Raw genomic sequence first — 19,077 nt, 5'->3', positions numbered from 1 at the left:
GGCACATCGGGAAAAGTTCTGAATTGGGCCTACTAGAAATTGTCTGATGTATGTTGAAATATAGTGTCATAAATTGATTTTCGGATAAAATGATTATTTACAGAATCTATTAGAAAAGTAGTCCATTCTATGATTGGAAAATTGGACTTTCGAAAAATAATGATGACCAATGCAAACATGTACAGAAACTGAAAATAAAGACTTGTCTGGCCCAGCACAAGGATATTTTAAAGTATCAATACTGACACTGTAATGACTAAATACACGCAGTTTACAACATCTGTTAAACCTGCACCACAACATAAACAAGAATAGAATTCTTGGGTCCCCCGCCGGTCAAGCAGTATACTAGTATCGACCAAGGCTGATTTAGGAACTTGACCAAGGTATTAGTGGTATAAACATTTGGTATAAACTTCATGTAAATCCGTCAAAAATTGTAGGCATGAGAGCGCTTACAAGGTCAATTTTTGGATAAAACGGAGTCATTATTGTGGTCAAAGTCCCATAACTCCAACAAAAAGTATCGACCAATGCTGATTTTTAGAACTTGACCAAAGTATTAGTGGTATAAACATTTGATATACATTTAATGAAAATCCGTCGAAATTTGTAGGCATGAGAGCGCTTACAAGTAAGTGTGACAGACGGAAACACGGACGGACGCCCGGCATTTCTATGTCCCCGCTCCGCGTTTCGGCGTGGGACAATAAAATCATCACATACAAAAGACTGTAGAAACTAAATCAAGACATCTACGCAATCAGCAAGTACAGAAGACTGTACAAAATGCACTAAACTATTAAACGCAGTCATGCACAGAACACTGTAAGAACTGCACTTAGATATTGACGCAGTCATGTACAGAAGACTGTACAAACTGCACTTAGATATTGACGCAGTCATGTACAGAAGACTGTACAAACTGCACTAAGATATTGACGCAGTCAAGTACAGAAGACTGTACAAACTGCACTAAGATATTGACGCAGTGGTGCACAGAAGCCTGTACAAGCTGCACTAAGATTATGCACAGAGATTGACGCAATCAACATGAAAGGAAAAATGTAGAAAATGCAGCGAGACCAAAACATGAGAAAGTAGACTGCCGAAAAACTAAATTTCTGCATAACTAAGTTTGTTCACACGTCTGAGTCTTCAGGTTCTCTTCTTGTTGGCGTAATTTTGACGGGGGCTGTTGCCGCAGCAAATATTTTCTAAAATTTACATATATACAGAATAGATAATTATGAAGTTGCCCCGCCCCTTTTTGAGGGCAATGTAAAATAAATGAAGCGTGCATTGGAAATTAATGTTATGATGTGCTTCTCCCCTTCCCCTCGTTTTTTTTTTCATAAACGATGCTTGGTGTCTGCTGTCAGTTTCAAGAGAGCTATGAATTCTAATAAGTTTCAGTAAGAAATTAATTGAAAATTAACTTTAAAATTCTAATTCTTTAACCACAGTCATTTCTTTCGCTTAACAGTTACTTTAGATTCCGCTGGATCAGTTAGACCTGAAAAGAAAATATTAAAGCATGAATAAGTGACAGTGAACAGAGAAGCCAAACATAACGGTCTGCAGCCAAAAACTGATAATTAAACGAATGGAAAACAATAACAAAATTTTGGTTTGTATAAAAATTGTGTTCCTTTTTATATTCAATGATGGCAAAATGTTATACATAGAAAAAAACTTATCTTGTGTTGAAAATTGAAAAATTTTAGCACTTAAACGTAACCAACTTGTTTACCCTCTAACAACCACGTTCAATTTTGCATACCATATTACTGACTACTAAGAACGGGTACTAGTATTGGACACTGGACTTTGGTTTCTTATAACGAACTTTGCTTTGCAACTATACGTGTCAGCTACAGTTGCAAAGCTAGTTTTAAAAAATCCCTGTTTCGATTGCAACTCCTACCTGCCGGTTCCTCAGTAATGGTCGCATGCTGCTGTTGCTGCATCCTCGATCTCTTCTGCTTAATCTCCTGCTGCGATTTCTTTGAATCCTTTTGGTCTCTCGCTGCAAACCGATCATAAATGAACTTCTTCAAACTCACCAGGGCCGGGTTTCTTTCTACCTCTACAAATGTTGAATCTTCATCCATGCTAACCTCCATGGATATGGAAGACGAGGACGAGAGTCTACCCTTGGTGATGATCTTCGACTCCAGCAGCCTGTCTTCCAGGAAGTTCTGCAGCGAACTCTCACGTGATCCTTTGCGCTCAGAGCGCTGTCCCACTGCAACAAAATATTGATTATTGTAGAAGAAACTACGTCAGAATATGGAGGTGTCCTATACTTCTTTAGCAGCGTTTTACAAAAAGCTTACGACCAAATTGTTGAATGCTTATTTATCACAAACTAGTCAATGTTTTATTCGGTTGGCAGTAAAATATAATACATGTACTGGAAATAGAAATAATTGTAAATAATGGATTTACATATTTATTTAATTTTTAGCTCAACTGAGCTGAAAGCTCAAGTGAGATATTCTGATCACATTTTGTCCGTCGTCCGTCTGTCTGTCTGTCCGTCTGTAAACCTTTCACATTTTGAACTTCTTTTCTAAAACTGCTCGGCCAATTTCAACCAAATTTGGCACAGAGCACCGTTATGAAAAGACACATATTAATTGCAGAAATGAAAGACCGATCTTTATTCAAAGCGGAGAAAATGTGGGGGAGGGGAGGTGGCAAAACGAAAATATAGGGAATCGGAAGTTAACAGTGTACCCCTACCAAATGTTTAGGTTTATATCCTGCCAAGGATTTTCTTATCTGAATAGTATTCCATAAAGGTACAATGTCAAAGATTACATGTATGCAAAAAGGTGTAAAATTCAAATACTTTTATAAAAAAAAAATTGTTATTCTACCGAGGGGCCGTATGGCATAATACCTTTTAAACGCCCATTTAAAGTCATTGTTGCTCAGGTGAGCGATGTGGTCAAATGGGCCTCTTGTGGTTTTTTTTTCATCATAGTTCATTCAATGAGACTGAAAATATTTTTGACTTTGTCGCAAGTTATTTTGTAAAAATGCAGTCCTGGGAATTTTTACAACCGAAAATCGGCCAAAACATTCATGCCTGTTTATATGGGAGAAAATGACCCTTATATTTTTTAAAAATCAATCGATATGCCATTTTGAAATATAATCTGATCAAAAAGAGAGGTTTTATTTAGATAAACGACTCTCAGCAATTTCAAATCCAGTAAATCTTTATAATATGAACACACATTAATTTGTGAGGATGTACGGCAATGATCGTTTCATTTAGAACTAGCTGACTGAATCAACAAATTAATCTTTTTAAAGAGATGGGTAAAAAAAATAGTTTGTTTTACATGTATCCTTCTAGAAATATAACAATAAGTGAAAAAAATGTCATTCTAATATATATATATATATATATATATATATATATATATATATATATATATATATATTGTAAAGTATTTAATTGGTGGTAAGTAGCTGGCCAAGAATTCAACTTCAAGAAAATGAAAGTGTCAATTGGAAAAGCTTACAAATTTTATAATAGCTTGGAATAATCTTTTATCGAAACATATTTCATCTTTATACCGGAGCTAACAGTAAAATTCCCTTACTTGACCCTCCACTAGCGAATTCATCGATTCCCTCGTCATCACTATCGCACTCCATATTCTTAACTTCATTGAAGAGGTTCTCGCAAGCGTTGAAATTGTCCAGAATGTTTACGCCTTCGAAATTTTCCTCGATGAAATAATCATCGCTGCTTGTGTCTCCATATCGAGCTTTCTCTTTCGCTGGACACTGCCTGAAGACGTAGTTAAAATTCAGCCTCGTTTTGCGTAAAACCAAATCTTCTGTTACAGGAGTATCTGTTACCAGAGGAGGTTTGGGACTTTCTGGAACATTATCATCGGAATCAGCGAAGCTTTCTGACGAGGAGCAAGCAGAGACCGATGCTCCCTCAAAAGCACCTGCTGCTAGCATGGTCTGCAACTGGTCGTATGTGTAGAAAAACCGGGTGGTCTCTTTCTTACTTCTCTTCTGCTTCCTCTTTTCTTCAAACTTTCCACTCTCGAAGTCCTGTACGTGTAAAACAAGGTAAACCATTTTAACATTGTAAATAGGGGTTAATCGGAGACGCACGCAAAACAATATTTTCTTCAAGTTAGCCTCGTATGTTGTGGAATACTAAATGAAATAATATTTAACGGATAGCTCTGAAATAATGTTTCATTGTTTAAAGGACAGAGACAGATACATATAATGCTTTTGGTTATTATACGAATCTATCGATATGCGGCGCTCAGTGTTTTATGTAAGAGTTTTGTTACAAAATATGATTTTATTTTATTGATATTGTATACTAGTACAGAAACATTTACATTTGACTTTTACAATCTTAAAGTCTGATTGGATTTCAGACAAAAAACGTTAAATTGATGGAATCCGATCAAAAATTTTAATGACTTATTATGATAGTTTTAAAATTGTTGTCGCAAATGGTAATAAAGAATGATATACCAATTTCAAGATAAGAGTTATTTCGTGTTAAACTAGGAAACCAATATATCATCAAAAATATCTTCTAATTAGAATGAGAAATAAACAAGAAAGCACTGACAACAAACAATTAATCAAAGATATCCTTGAGGATTAGTAACATTATTTATAAATATGTGATGAAATATTTCATCTGAGATATCCTGTAATCCATTTATTCAGTAGTAATAAAGACAAAATGACAGCAATTCAAAAATGAAATATTTATTATAATTTCTCAGAACTAGATTGAAATATAAACTAAGAGGCATTTAAGAAGGAACTGCTGGTTATCATAATTATAAATGATGCCCTCTTTGTTGTAATAATTTAAGGCCATGATATAATGGGCCAAAAAGTTGATTGGCTATTATATCAATCTTTTTGATTACCTTATACAACTGGATGGCCTTTTCTATCTTCTTGGTTTCTTTGACTTGTGTCAGAGCCCAGAGGTGGGACCTCTTCATACTGGGATACTCGGGGTGGTTCCTGGGCAGGCCCCCTAACTTGATGAGGTGCATCAAATGTTCATAGTCAGCGATCGCTTCATACAACTTGTTAATAGAAGCATCTGAAATCATCAAAAAACGAAGTAAAGACATAACTACATGCAGTTCAATCAATTTGTTCTCACATTGTCATTTGATTTTTTTTAAATGATGTCCAATGTTATTATATTCAAAGGCAATTATAGCTTATCATTCTATAAAAGTACTTCATGGATACTTTATTCAAGTGTTCATTAAGATTGTTCCAGCAAATAATTTTTACTTTTTTTACTTCTTTTATTAAAACAATTTAAATCAAGATTTGGCTGACGGTTTTGGCTATTTTTAGACTAAATATAAATTCAGGGTTTAAAGATTTGGATTTATTTCTTAAATAATAATTTATATCTAAAAGAACTATTTCTAAAATTAAAGTTTAATCTGATTTGTAATTTGATGACCACCAGCTTCTTAAAATCCAATTGTTTCTGGTTTCTTACACTCATCTCCTCTTTTATTTTCAAAGTGGTCCCAGTACAAGTAGATTGCTCTCTCGATCCTCACCGTGGCCACATCATGCACCGTCAGTGTGATGGCTTCATGTGGTGGGGACATGATCTTCTTTCGAAGCTCATAACACTTTGAAATGTTGTCTTCTGCCAGCCCCATCTGTCTTAACTTCATTTCCACATAAGCAAGAGACCTCAAGACCTCGGCATAGCTGTCAAACTTCTCCATCTTGAAATGCTCAAAAAGTTTCATAGCATGGCGGAAATAGGTTTCAGCATACCAATAGCTGTGGTTCGCTTGCTCTTTTTTAGTAAGTTTCTCAAGTTCTAGACCCTCCCTGTATAAACATCTTCCAATATTCTGGATGTACAAAGGAATATCTATGTTGTTGAAATTATCTGATATTCTGTATGCAAACAAAAATGCCTTTAGATGGTTGTATTTTGATTTTTGGAGGTTTTGAGGAGTCATATTGGCATAGACTTTCCCAAGGGAATTATACACCAGAGCCCGATCAATTTTGTACTTTTTCTTTATAGCTTTCTCTAGCTTGTTGCTCCAAAGTTGTTTTGCGTCTTCCAAATAATGCATTGCTTCAAAATATTTTCTGTCCTGGATACAGAGTTTTCCAGCGAGATAAAACGCTGCTCCTGCCACCTCAGCTAGTTGTCCCAATTCATTAAATTCAAAGGGTATATTCTGTAGAGTCTCATTTAGTACACAATTTAAAACCTCTCCTGCTATTTCATTTCTGTCACTTTCAAAAAATTTCTTACCAAGATGTATTTGCCATAGAGCAGTTTCCAAGAATTTTCTTCGATCTCCCTTTGAAAGCTCAATACACTTTTGTAGTAATCTAAACTTATGATAGTCCTCCAGAAATAGGTCTGCAACTTCTGATACTCTTTTACACGTCAGAACTGTGCGTGACCCTTTGTTCCAGAACGCTGGAGAACTTTTCTGAATCAGTTCATAGTAAGTCTTTAAGTGAACCTTAAAATCTTTCAACTTTTTCCATGCCATTACACAATTTTTCTCAAAGTTTTCAAAAATTATGTTGTTTTTCTTTTCTACATATGCAATAAATAAAGATTTAGCTTCATTCACTGGCTCTTCAAATTCTACCTGATTAGCAATTTCGAGGAGAAACTTGTGAACTAGTGGATGTAACGAAAACTTTGCACTTTTGGAGGTTGTTGTTATGTCATCGGTCTCTTCTTTCTGCAGGTCGTCAACTTCCACAAAATGTCGACTCTTCAAGTAAATCATGCTGCGAATAGTTTCAGAAACAATCGGAGTTGCTTCATTCATACTTTTTTCACCTAAAACAAAGGCTGCAAATGCCAAATCAAATTTAGCTGTCCCAAATACATGCAGTTTAATCAGTAGGTATTGCTTTGACTCGTCCATAGTTTTAAAGGTCTGGGTGAGACATCTGCTTTCTATGTCGAGGTCTATGAAATCCTCCAGATTTTTGGCCAGCATTTCTGGATGAACTTTTCCACTCCTGATGGCTACACCCACAGATTTAATGGCTAGAGGACTTCCCCCACACAGGTTCACAATGTTCTGACATACCTCGTTATCTGGAGCGAGCTAGAACAACAATTTGGAATGGATAGATAATTCTAATAATGCAAGGATTCAGGATTTTAAATGGAGTGTGGTAGATAAGGTGTGCTAAAGTTCAGCTACTGTTGTTGAATTTGATAATTTTGAATTATTTATTTGGAATAAGGTTTAATATATTATACACGTCTCTCTTGTACAATTTATAAATTTTCAATCAAAGTGAATTTTTCTACCAAAAATCAACTTATATTCATATAAGCAGTTACCATTTCTAAGAGCCCCACACAATTCAACTTAGGAATGTTAGCCAACCAAGTGACTAATTTTACAACATGTCAATGTGTAAACCCTAAATTAATAAACACCACCTATCTAGAGAAATGGGGTACTCAATATACAATGTTTTTTTTTAAATATACTTTGTTCGACAGCAGGTACTTTTTACACTATTTTCAAAAATCAAAATTCAAGTAAAATGCACATCTCTACACATTTATTGATCACCGAGTACCTTAGCCCATTCCCAGACCTGTCGAAGAATCCCAGATATGCATTTGAGTAATCTTAATTATGGAGTAAATATAAAAGTTATTATAAAACTAGAGCCGAGCTCGTTGCAAGCAACGAGGAGGTCTTCCGTTATAGCTTCAATCCAAGATGGGATTGTCAATCAGCCTTAATAAAACCACCCCTTCTCCTTACACTTATTAGGATCACACATGTACTGATAGAAGGTCATCTTACATAGAAGGTCATCTTCACACGACCAGAGCTTCTGCCCAATCATGGCTTTAGAAAATGAATTGGAACGCTTCAGAAGTTGATAGACAAGTTAATTCATGCCTGTTTTCTATGTAACCTCCAACTGCAGAGTATTGAAAAGTTACCACTCTCATAAAACAGATAAATGCATGTATGTGATAAATTGTGGTTATATTTCGATTGTATGCAAATGTAGAGGTCATGTGAAGATGACCTCTTATAGATACCTATCAGACCCTGACGAATGTAAGGAGAAGGGGGGGGGGGTACTACAAACAGTTTTTTATAGCAGTGCAGATTGGTAGTAAACTATATACATTAATTCGTAAAACATATACAAATCGTTTTGAAAACTTTACGTCTGTATGAATAGATGATGGCTGTATGCATAAAACGAGGAATTTGAATCGGGACGGGTAAGGATACAGTCTTTTATCTGAATTTTTGGGGGCAGTTATAATAGTTATAGTGAATTTTAGCTTAAAGACCTAAAAAACAAAATTTAGAAAAAAGAAACAACGCACTGTACAGCCACTCCCTGCTTTGGGAAAAATGCAAAAGATTGCAAGGGTTTTTTTTTTTTCAGTCATACAGCTGCAACAATAAGAATAGAGGCTATATAAACGAAGCATTGTATAATTTATTTTGAAATGTTTTAACTGTTAATTCCCTATTATCTAGTTTATGATAACTTAAAAACACACATCATAAATGTATGTGTATTTAATTATTCCGACCAGAAAATCAAAGCAATTATGAACAACTGATGACAGGATATACAACCTAAGCCTTTATCATAGTGTGATGAACACAAAATCCACTGCGCTGATTCATGAAAAAACAGTGTTTTTAGGTTTCATAATTCATAATTCATACTTACACCTCTACCTTTAAGACATGGAATAGTTTATGTAAAATGCAGTGTTAAAATTAAAAAATTGAAACGAACACAAACTGTAAATAAACTAGGACGCCCTCCCCCAACCAAGGAACGTTTTACGAGAGGTGCTCAGTGGAAGGGATAACTCTCCCTATAATGTTTGGCCATGTAGGAACTCAGCGTTATTTTTGAAAGGATGACCATAATTTATCGGAAATCTTTACAAGCAAATAAATGGATCTTTAAAACTTCAAATCTTCAAAATCTTAATCCGTGAGGGAGGTACATGTTCTTGTAGGGGTTGTGAAGCAACTCTAACTTCTTAATTTTGAATTTTAAATACAATTCGTTTTAAATATGCTAATTTCTTTTTAGCTTTATCTGAAAGGTGTGTGTAGAGAAGGAGTGTGTGAATGTCCCAAAATTTAATTTTCTTAATTTACGTCAATTGTGGGAAATTTTGATTAGAAGGAAAAGTCGGCGGGATCGGGAAGGGGGGGGCAGAGCTCCCACTGGATCAATCATCCTTTCTGCAACTTTAGTGCTGCACGAAGATCGACCTGTGTTTTACAATTCCTTCTATCATATCACATATACATGTTACTACATGTTACACACTTTTTATATAATGAAACAAAAATTTATGGATTCATATGTATAAATTATAAGAAGATGGAGTGAAAGTCACAAAGGCATTATTTCTCCTGATCTTTACAATTTCAGAGTGGCCACAACTTTACGATCTACCATTTTGAAAAGTCAGATGTAAAATAATCTGCTGGGTTTTAAGTCGATTATGTGTAACTTTGAGAAGTGCATCTATTTTTGGGATACAAATATGTTGCTATTCTGTTAAGTCAAGTGAGTTATGTTCTAAGGTGTTTCAAAGAAAAAAGGAAACCGTCGAGACTTGCAAACCGTATTTCATTGCTTTTTAAACAGGAGAACAAATACATGTAATTATTATCTTTGACGTAAATCGATTAACAGCAATGAATTTGTTTTTACCATGAGGCAAACGATCATACAGGAGAACCACAAAAGTGATCAAGTGCCAGTGCATAACAAAATTGTTTAAAAACTCATGTGAATATTTTTTTTAATGATTACTGAATCCCTCAATTCCGTACAATTCTTTTATCGTGCCAGCACCTACCGCATACATGTAATAATGTAACACAGAACTTTGATTTTAATTTAATATGATTTGAACGAACAATTTAGAAGTTTTTTGCAGTCGTATGTTTTCCTACGCCAGAGTTCAATATAGTCTCGTTCAACCATCGGCTGTCCGCGTACATCTCCGACAAGCAGAGAGTCAGTCTATATTTAGAGGTCGCATCATCAAGCTATCACGTGACATGGTATCTCTTACTTGTGGGAGATTAACGGAGATAGCCGATCATCTGACTGAACGAGACTAGAGTTCATTATTGGTCGGATCCATACAATTTTTGAAATATTTCGAATACCGATACATAATTTGATGAAATCAATTCTATTTTTTAATATTACACAACATGATTCATTAGAGGTTTTCTCGAAATTCTTGTCGGAAACATGCGCGGATCCAGAAAATTTTTCCAGGGGGGGGTCCGAAGGATAATTGTGTTTGCCGGGGGGGGGGGGGGGGGTCCGAGGCATATTTTCGCGATAATTTTACTATGTAAATTTAATAAATTTTCATTTTCCAGGGGGGGGGGGGTCGGGACCCCCCCGACCCCCCCTCTAGATCCGCGCATGGGAAAAGTCCGAGAATTCATATTATAAAAATATGCGTAATTCAAATACAGATTATAAACTACATGCCAAGCAAATTAACATATCGATGATTTTAAGATAAACTAATAATCGATAAAATCAACTCCCGTCAGTACTTCAGTACTTTGATTTAAATTCACTTTTACTTTGTACACATCGCTAAATTGTTGTACAACTCTTAAGAAAACTTTTTAAAATGTACATTCTACACGATTTTGTGTTGGTCGAATGTTAACTCCAGAGTTCCAATGCTAAATCAACTGTAGGTTTTTCGTTTCGTCTGCAACTAAGGTAGTTGAATTAAAAATAAAACAATTTAATAGTGGTGTTTGTACAACTTATCAATAATCATGCACGCGTGATAAGGTAGAAGCACAAGAAACTACAGCGGATCACTTGCCCACTCGCGCGGGATCTCCTCGGCTATGTGCGAGGGATGATCATCATTTAAAGGTATCATCTTGGTGGGGTTTTTGTGTTGATCTTAAACATTAAACATTATTTGTACAATTTAAGAATATATGAGACTTACAAACTCACCTTGATCTATGTATGACGATGCTTCTGATTTGGAATAATATCACTTTTACTATTTTTACTTTTTAACAGTCTATCGTTTAATTAACACAATTGAAGATGAAGAAACTGTTATGGCATAAAATTAAAACAGTTCTTGTGTTTGCGGCTAAAACAAAAACATTTATGTAAGACGCGAATCGCGCATACAATGTCATGGAAAAAGAATGTTTATATTTTCTGTTTCTCGTTTATAAAGGATTGTTCACTATAAGAATTTAACAAAATATGACTTATATATATATATATATATATATATATATATATATATATATATATATATATATATATATATATATATATATATATATATATATATATATTCCCCACAAGCATGTATACTTAAAAAAAGGTTTTCTTATGAATTAAGACATCCTTTATATATACCGGTATACTTTCTGTGATAAATTTATGTCATTTGTACGCACAGACTTTCGTTAACTTGGCCAAATTGCCGCGAGTACTGGTCAACACGTATTACTTTTTACCCTCATATTATGCAATACCCGAACACAAAAAACAGTTTTATGAGATTAATAAAGTCACAAACAACACTTTTTGCAGCGACGTCCATATCGAAAAATTTACCGTTTTAGAGTTATAAAGCAAAGACTTCTAAAGAAAATAGACCCCTTATTTTAGGGGCTAGCCCCTTTTTATGGTATCAAATGAAAGCTCTTAATATTCTGCACAACTTTTGTTGTACATGTGTTTGGAAAAAAATTACAACTAAAAAGTTATTGAGCAAAGATATAAGTAAAATTTAACATTTTTTGAAACATTAATTTCGATGTAATTTTTTAAGAAGGATACGTCGGTTAATCAAAGACGTAAAACTAGGAGGACAACGTTCAAGATGTCTACATTAAAGATTTGTAAATTAATATACTTGCTACGGATCAACTCGGAGCCTTTCCGGGTACACGAGACCCACTAAAAAATTATTCAAAGGGGAATAACTCAAAATCGGAAGTAGAGATTTCACAATATTTTTTGCTATAGTGAGCTGTTAACATTTCCAATAAATTCTGAAAATTTGAATAAAATCTAATGACAAACAAGCAAGAAATTAAAGTTTAAAGAAACGTCTAGAAGAAAAAGAAGAGAAAAACAAGAGCAAAGCTCGTTGCAAAGCAACGAGTGGGTCTTCCGTTAATGTCGGAAGTAAAGCTGGAAGTTCCTGTAAGAAGCAGAGCTCTTAAACCAATAACAAGAGTAGCTAAAATAAAAAGATGAAAAAAATCGAATTATACCTGGTACGACTTAACAAAATCCGGATGATTTTAAGTACGAATTAACAAAAACCTTTCTGATTTCAAGAACGACTTAACAAAAAAATCTGAATGTGTTCAAGTACGACTTAACAATTATTTTTGGTACGAGTTAATTTTACTTTGAACATTAAGCTATTTTCTAAATCAATAACGCGGAATCAAAATTTCCGGAAAAATCAATATTTAAACCCCGATATCTCTGTAATGCATGATCCGATTTTAAAACAAATTTCAGTTTGTACTTAGCTTTGCAAACTCTACAATATGCATACAATTTTATGTTTTCTTATCAAGTTTTATCAGTACGAATCATTTTTAGTAGAAGTTACTTTCAGTGTGAATTTTTCACTATTTTTTAAACCAAGAAAGCGGCATCAAACTTACCGAAAAACTCAATTTTTAAACCCCAATTTCTCTGTAATTCATCGTCCGATTTTAAAACGGATTTCATTTTTAAATTAAGCTTAATAAAAGCTTCTTTGTTGTTTTATGATTAATATCAAATTATTGGTCAGAAAACAGTTATTATAAAAAGACTTAGTAGCCCTACTGACCCCTAATTTTCTTGATATCAAATAAAAGGTCTCGCTCATAAAAATATATTTTGTTCTACAAGTGTTCACGAATTGTAAACCGTTCTCAAGATATCTAAACAACTGTGTTTTAGGGCTGACCCTTTAACCCCTTACCGAGGTCACTAACAACAAAGTTTTTGGTATCATATTGTTAAGAACATTATTTTGAACAATTTTTGTTGTACATTGCTTTTCAAAATATTTTTCCTTTTTCAGATATTAATGATCAAAGTTCTGAATTCTGGCCCCTTAAAACCCCTAATTACGTAATATATGACTTAATTATGGTACTGTATAGATTAACAGCTGCACAATGAACATTTTTGCTTCTATAATTAATAACAAATTATTGTTCGGTAAAGAGTTATTGTAAGAAGACATTAGAGCCCTCTTGGCCCCTAATTTGAGGGGCCAGCCCCTTTTTCTTGATATCAAATGAAAGGTCTTGAAAATATAAACATATTTCGTTTGCAAGTGTTCACGAAATGTTAACAATTCTTGAGATATCTGTACAAATGTGTTTTAGGGGCTGACCCTTTAACTCCTAAATGGGGTCATAAACAAAATCTAAAACAAGCAAGCATATCTACCATAACCACTCTGTTTTGCATATAAATTTCAAGTCTCTAACTATAACGGTTCCTGGGGAGATGCGTGGACAACATCATGCTCCAAAATACAGGAAAAAGGGAGATAATTCAGAAGCTGAAGTGAATTTTCAGACAGGAAGTGGGATGCAAAGAGACATTCACCAAAGACATTATCCCTGTAAAAATGATTAAAATCGATTGAGAAATGGCTGAGAAATTAAGGGTGTCTACCAAGGAGAAAAATTATAATAATATAGAAGAATGAGAACCCGTAGACAAACAGTAAGGTCTTCCGCTGAAGACGGAAGACCTTAATAAAGAAAAAGAAACCGTAGAATAACAAGAGGGTCTTCCGTTGGAAACGGAAGACCCTAATAATAATGAAGAATTTCCAACAGAATCAGTACAAGGTCTTCTGTTGGAAACGGAAGACCTTGATAAGATATAAAATAACTGACATCTTGCAACAAAAGAAAAAAAATTAAAAATTGTCAAATTTTTGGCCCTGATCTTAGGACTCTCTCAGAGCAAATATCAGAGCTGCATTTTACAAAAAAAAATTTAAACCTGTATTTCGTATATATGTTTCAATAATTTCACTGAATAAACAAAATTTATTTTCCAAAAAAATTTTATTCACAAAACTTTTGATTTCTATAATCATATTTTACAACCATAAGAAAAAAGCATTGATTAATTTCCATCAAATAGCGTTCATTTACATGGTTTTAAGTCGTTGTTCTTTTGTAAAATGCTGCCCAAAAAGTTTCCAAATTATGTTAACCTTTCTACAAAGATGCATCATACCAAATTTGAAAAGAATTGGCCATGTAATTAAGAATGTTCATTAGTTAAATCACGGCACAATACGACGTACGAAAATCAATTGCAATAGGTCAAATGAGTGACTCAGGTGACCTAATAAAAACAGACTAACAGTGAGTGGTCTTCTACAGCTGGCTTTGAGCAGGTTCACTCCATCCTTTAGTTTTAACTTGGAGAGTTCTACCTCATACAGCAGACCACTAAGCCTCTCGGCACCACGAGATATTTTTTGACTAGCAGTTGTTCGTAGTATTTCCTCAGAAACTAGTTTCTGTCGTAGAGTCACTAATATACGCACCTACAATTTGAAGAAACAAATTAAAATTCGTATTTTGAGCTTTCAGACAACATTATTTGTTGACAGCTGTTTTTCTATCTTGCTATGTTACCAATATATCACACAAAAGCATATTGAATATGTAAACATGAGCACATCTGATCTCTATCTTATAATTCACAAATAAATCATAAGAAGTTGTAATTTGACTTTAGCTAAAAAAAAAAAGAAAGAAAGAGAGAATTAAAGGATGGAGGGTGAAGTTTAAAAATTGACGGATATTGAGAGCTAAACAATAATCCAATTGGATCCTAAATTCCTCTGATATAATATTAAATCATTGCAAAGATTAAACTAACCTATTTCACAAGGATCAGTCTTAAAAAAAGCATGCTACTAAGAATTTGAAATTGCATATGCGACCACCTTTCAAGTAATACATATTTACCGGTATATTTAATATGAATCAATGACCAATTAGAATACCTCTGTTCCCATGGATTTTATTGTTTTGCAAAATTTATGTAGACTAGACAGCAATTCGTTTTTCTTTTCTGTTGTCTTCATCATATCATCCAGGTTATCCACGAAGAAGATCGTCCCTGAAATCAACGTTTTATTAACTGTAACCTAACTGTTATTCACAACTACTTTATTTCACAATTTTACGTAGATGATTTTTTTTGCAATTAAGATGTAGATATAGGGATATTTGAGGAATTGTTCGCGGTGAATAATATTTGCGACGACTTGGGCCTTCCTACACCTTGCGAAAATTTCTTGCAAGTTTACAGTACACCCTCATTTCAACACAATATATTTTGTTTATTGTGGTGGCAGGAAGTGATTAATTCAAAAATACATATGTAAACTACACACTGTGCTTGAAATACACAAATGTGATGGGGATTTTATAAATTCAAACGTTGTTTGCCATTTTTAAGACATCTTTTAATATTTAACAGATACAGCACACAGGTCGACATACAAAGTCTAGAACACCTTCTTTAAATTAGATATTAAGTACATGTATTTTAAGGTTCAGAGACTTACTAGTCTTAATGCTCTTGAGTCCGTTACAAAGCTCCGAGTACAGGTCATTTAGTTCGGTGCTGTTGCAGTCCAGGCCTATCTCACATACCATGTCCCTATACAAGTCTATTAAGTCCTTCTTCTCTCTGGAAAATAATCAAGAATTGTGTTTTTTTATGTAATAAACAACAATATCTAGTTTCAGTATTTTTAGAGCATCATGTGTACCCTAAAATGCATTCAAATGGCTCCAGAACCAAGATTATACCGGTAATTTTTCCTGGCATGATAGCTATGAATTACACTATGACTCTGGTTTAACCTCCTGTCTATAGTTTTCATATATTAGCTATATCACTTATATTATGTTTTTAATTTTCATGTACTAGCTTCTTCTATAATAATAAAATTCATGAGTTATAGATTATATCAAGTCTATGGTTATGATTTGGGAGGGTCTTGGTGTATTGCAGTCTACAGTTAAAAATTACCCAATGTCTAAGGCTTTAATATCAATTCTATATAAAAATCAGATTTTTGCAGGATCTGGCCAAGCATAGTCATCATTTTTCTTTATATTTTATACACTTAGGTGAAAACGCATAAAGACACTGAAAGTTGGTTGCTGGGAGAGACTGAAGATAAAATCAAAGTACCGAAGAACTGACGGGAGTTGATTTTATCGATGTTTATTTATTTTAAAATCAATGATATGTTATTTTCAAGTACATGTAGTTTCTAATCTGTATTTGAATTACGCACATTTTTATTATATGAATTTTTGGACTTTTTCGACACAAGTATGTTGATAAAACCCCATATGAATCATGTTAAGTAATATTTAAAGATAAAATTAATTCAATCAAACTATGAATCAGTGATAGATATATTTCTGGAAAATTTATGGATCCAAGCAATATTGAACCCTCGTCTCGTTCAACCAAACGCGCGGCTTTCGCCGTTAATCCCCGACAAGCAAGAGAGACTCTCTGCTTGTCGGAGATTTACGGAGACAGCCGAGCGTCGAGTTGAACAAAACTATGGTGAACTCTGGCGTAAGAATACATACAACTACAAAAAATATCTAAATTGTTCGTACCATTTAAAATTTTACTATTTTCCAGGTATTTATAAATATGTTTCCTTGAAAAACAATGCTTTAGCTTATACATTATTTCGAATTTATCAATTATTTTCAAGAACTAATTCTTGTCGGCGATGTTTTGTGCTTTGGTCCAAACACTGTTTCACTTTCGGTTTGTCAGAGTAACTGCATAGGAGAGTTGATTAAAATCAACTTCCAAAAAAATAGCAATATGTACCTACTTTAAAGCCATATTGGAAGGTTTTCCCACAAAAATAAACTAGCCAATACATAAAACAATTTTTGACCTGTTGTCAATTTTTTTTATTTCATAGAAGAAAACTGATGAAGAAAACAATTTCTTTTAAACTGTTATCATTGACAAAGCATCAGTATAAAGATTTTTAACAATTGGTTTTGTTGAATATACCACAAAAAGTTTTGTTATGCAACACAAAAGTGTTTTTGCTAAGGAAATTAAGTAAATTAAAGTTGTGTAGAAAATACATTCAAAAACATTTCCACTTTTTAAACAATCCAACAGCAATTATTTTCAGCAAATTATAGATTTCACAGTCATTGTAATGTGCACAAAAATTCAAGATTTGCATTTTAAATTCAAATTCAATAAGGAAATCTTAATTCGAAATTTGTGTAGATACCAAGAAAACACTTTTTAAAATGCATTTCTTCAAAAATGTGTTTCTTTTGAAAAATGTTAATTTTTCTTCATAATATATCCCACACAGATGAAACCCCAAAATGTTGCCATTACTAACAATATGTTCTCAAATAAACATTAAAATGCCGCTTTTACATCTTTATTCCCTGTTTCTATGGCAACGGGACCACATAACAACAAATAAATGGTGTTAGACATTTTGACTTTAAAAAGTCTATCAAAAAGGGATTTTCCTGGAAGGCTACAGACTACAGCTGTATAATTCAAGTGTTCGATATATATATGACATTCTTCATGTCATTCTACAATCTAATGCAATAAATAACCTCTAATCTATGGATTAGATATGCGAAATTTTCTGTTATGCTACAAACTGTGATTATTACCTACCTCATGTATATGGATTTAATACACCAGATTTTCATGGCAGACTACAAGCTGTGATTATTACTTACCTCATGTTTATGAATTTAATGTGCCAGATTTTCCTTGCATGCTGCAGTCGATAACAAACTTCAGTTGCCAGACTGGTTTTCCCTATTCCACCAAGACCACAAATGGCAACTCCTGTAATTATCAAACCATAAAATTTAATTGGATTAATTTCAAAGTTACCAATTGGTGTCATAAATACTTGGATGTCAAAGTTGTATCTGTATTTAAAGTCTCAGTGACTCTCAGATAAACAAGGCTTACTAGAAAAACGAACCTAGATATTTTTTCCCAGTCAGTTTTTCTTCTACATCTTGGAGGTCCTTTGTCCTCCCAATAAACTCTTCAGCTTTGGACCGTGATATACGAGCACAGTCCTCCCTATATTTTGTTAACTTCAGTTTATATTCAAGTAAAACATTCTTGAAAGGTTGACTTCCCTGGTGGCTATGTAAATTAACTAACTCCACTAGAGCTATTAAATAGTCCAGCACCAGAACTTCATCGTTGCTTAAATTGCTATGCAATGCTTCAAAGAAATCGTGAGCACTGTTGACACTCTGTATGAAGACTGGTCCGAGGTCCTGAGCCGCATGCTGGCAAACTTCTTGGAAGAGAACTTGGTCAGTGTCCAATTCCCGTGAAAGCCCATGGCGGATCAGGTCCCAGGGGTGGATGTGAGTGTCACTATTCTCTACATTGGGAGAATTCAAATCCACATCATCCATTTTATCTGCTAACTAAAAGATGGACTATGTTGTTTAAAGATAAAGTGAAATGGACAAAATACTTTTACCAATGTGCACCATGAAATGTATCGTTTCACTGTGAAACATGGATGAAACGTTAAGGTTATATCTAATGATGCATGATAAAATTGACATAATTTCTGTTGGTTTTTGTTTCCTATGGTGTTCCGATGGAGCCACTTCAACCATCGCACTTTCGCCTTTAGGTTGAGGTGCGAAAATGCGAAGTTGCGAAGGCGAGAGTGCGAAGGAACGACGGCGAAGGAGCGAAAGTGCGAAGATGCGATATTGAGAAGTTGCAAAGGCGAAGAAGCGATACTACTATCGCTCATTCGCCATCGCAACTTCGCACTCTCTCCTTCGCATCTTCGCGCTTTCGCCTTCGCCTTTTTATAATTGTGGAGCTCTCTATCGTTTAAAACAATTTTTTTTTATTTAAATACAACTTTCACAAAAGAAA

The 19,077-nt window shown here is 34.1% G+C and overlaps 1 protein-coding gene across 1 annotated transcript in view; it reads right to left on the bottom strand.

Annotated features, from left to right (window-relative positions):
* Positions 1–17: 17 nt before the first annotated feature.
* Positions 18–19,077, bottom strand: part of LOC128184499 (uncharacterized) — a 62,832-nt gene continuing 43,772 nt past the window's right edge. The window contains 10 exon segments of the mRNA XM_052854015.1: positions 18–1,516; positions 1,928–2,248; positions 3,621–4,086; positions 4,938–5,119; positions 5,537–7,142; positions 14,474–14,659; positions 15,125–15,240; positions 15,692–15,816; positions 17,892–18,003; positions 18,146–18,562. Of these exon segments, the coding sequence (XP_052709975.1) occupies positions 1,467–1,516; positions 1,928–2,248; positions 3,621–4,086; positions 4,938–5,119; positions 5,537–7,142; positions 14,474–14,659; positions 15,125–15,240; positions 15,692–15,816; positions 17,892–18,003; positions 18,146–18,562 (3,581 nt within the window). The 3' untranslated portion in view covers positions 18–1,466.

This window comes from Crassostrea angulata, chromosome 5 (genome assembly GCF_025612915.1).
Source record: "Crassostrea angulata isolate pt1a10 chromosome 5, ASM2561291v2, whole genome shotgun sequence".
Lineage (NCBI taxonomy): Eukaryota > Metazoa > Mollusca > Bivalvia > Ostreida > Ostreidae > Magallana > Magallana angulata.
The sequence above is the reverse complement of the archived record's forward strand: the minus strand, read 5'-3'. Positions and strand labels throughout refer to the sequence as shown.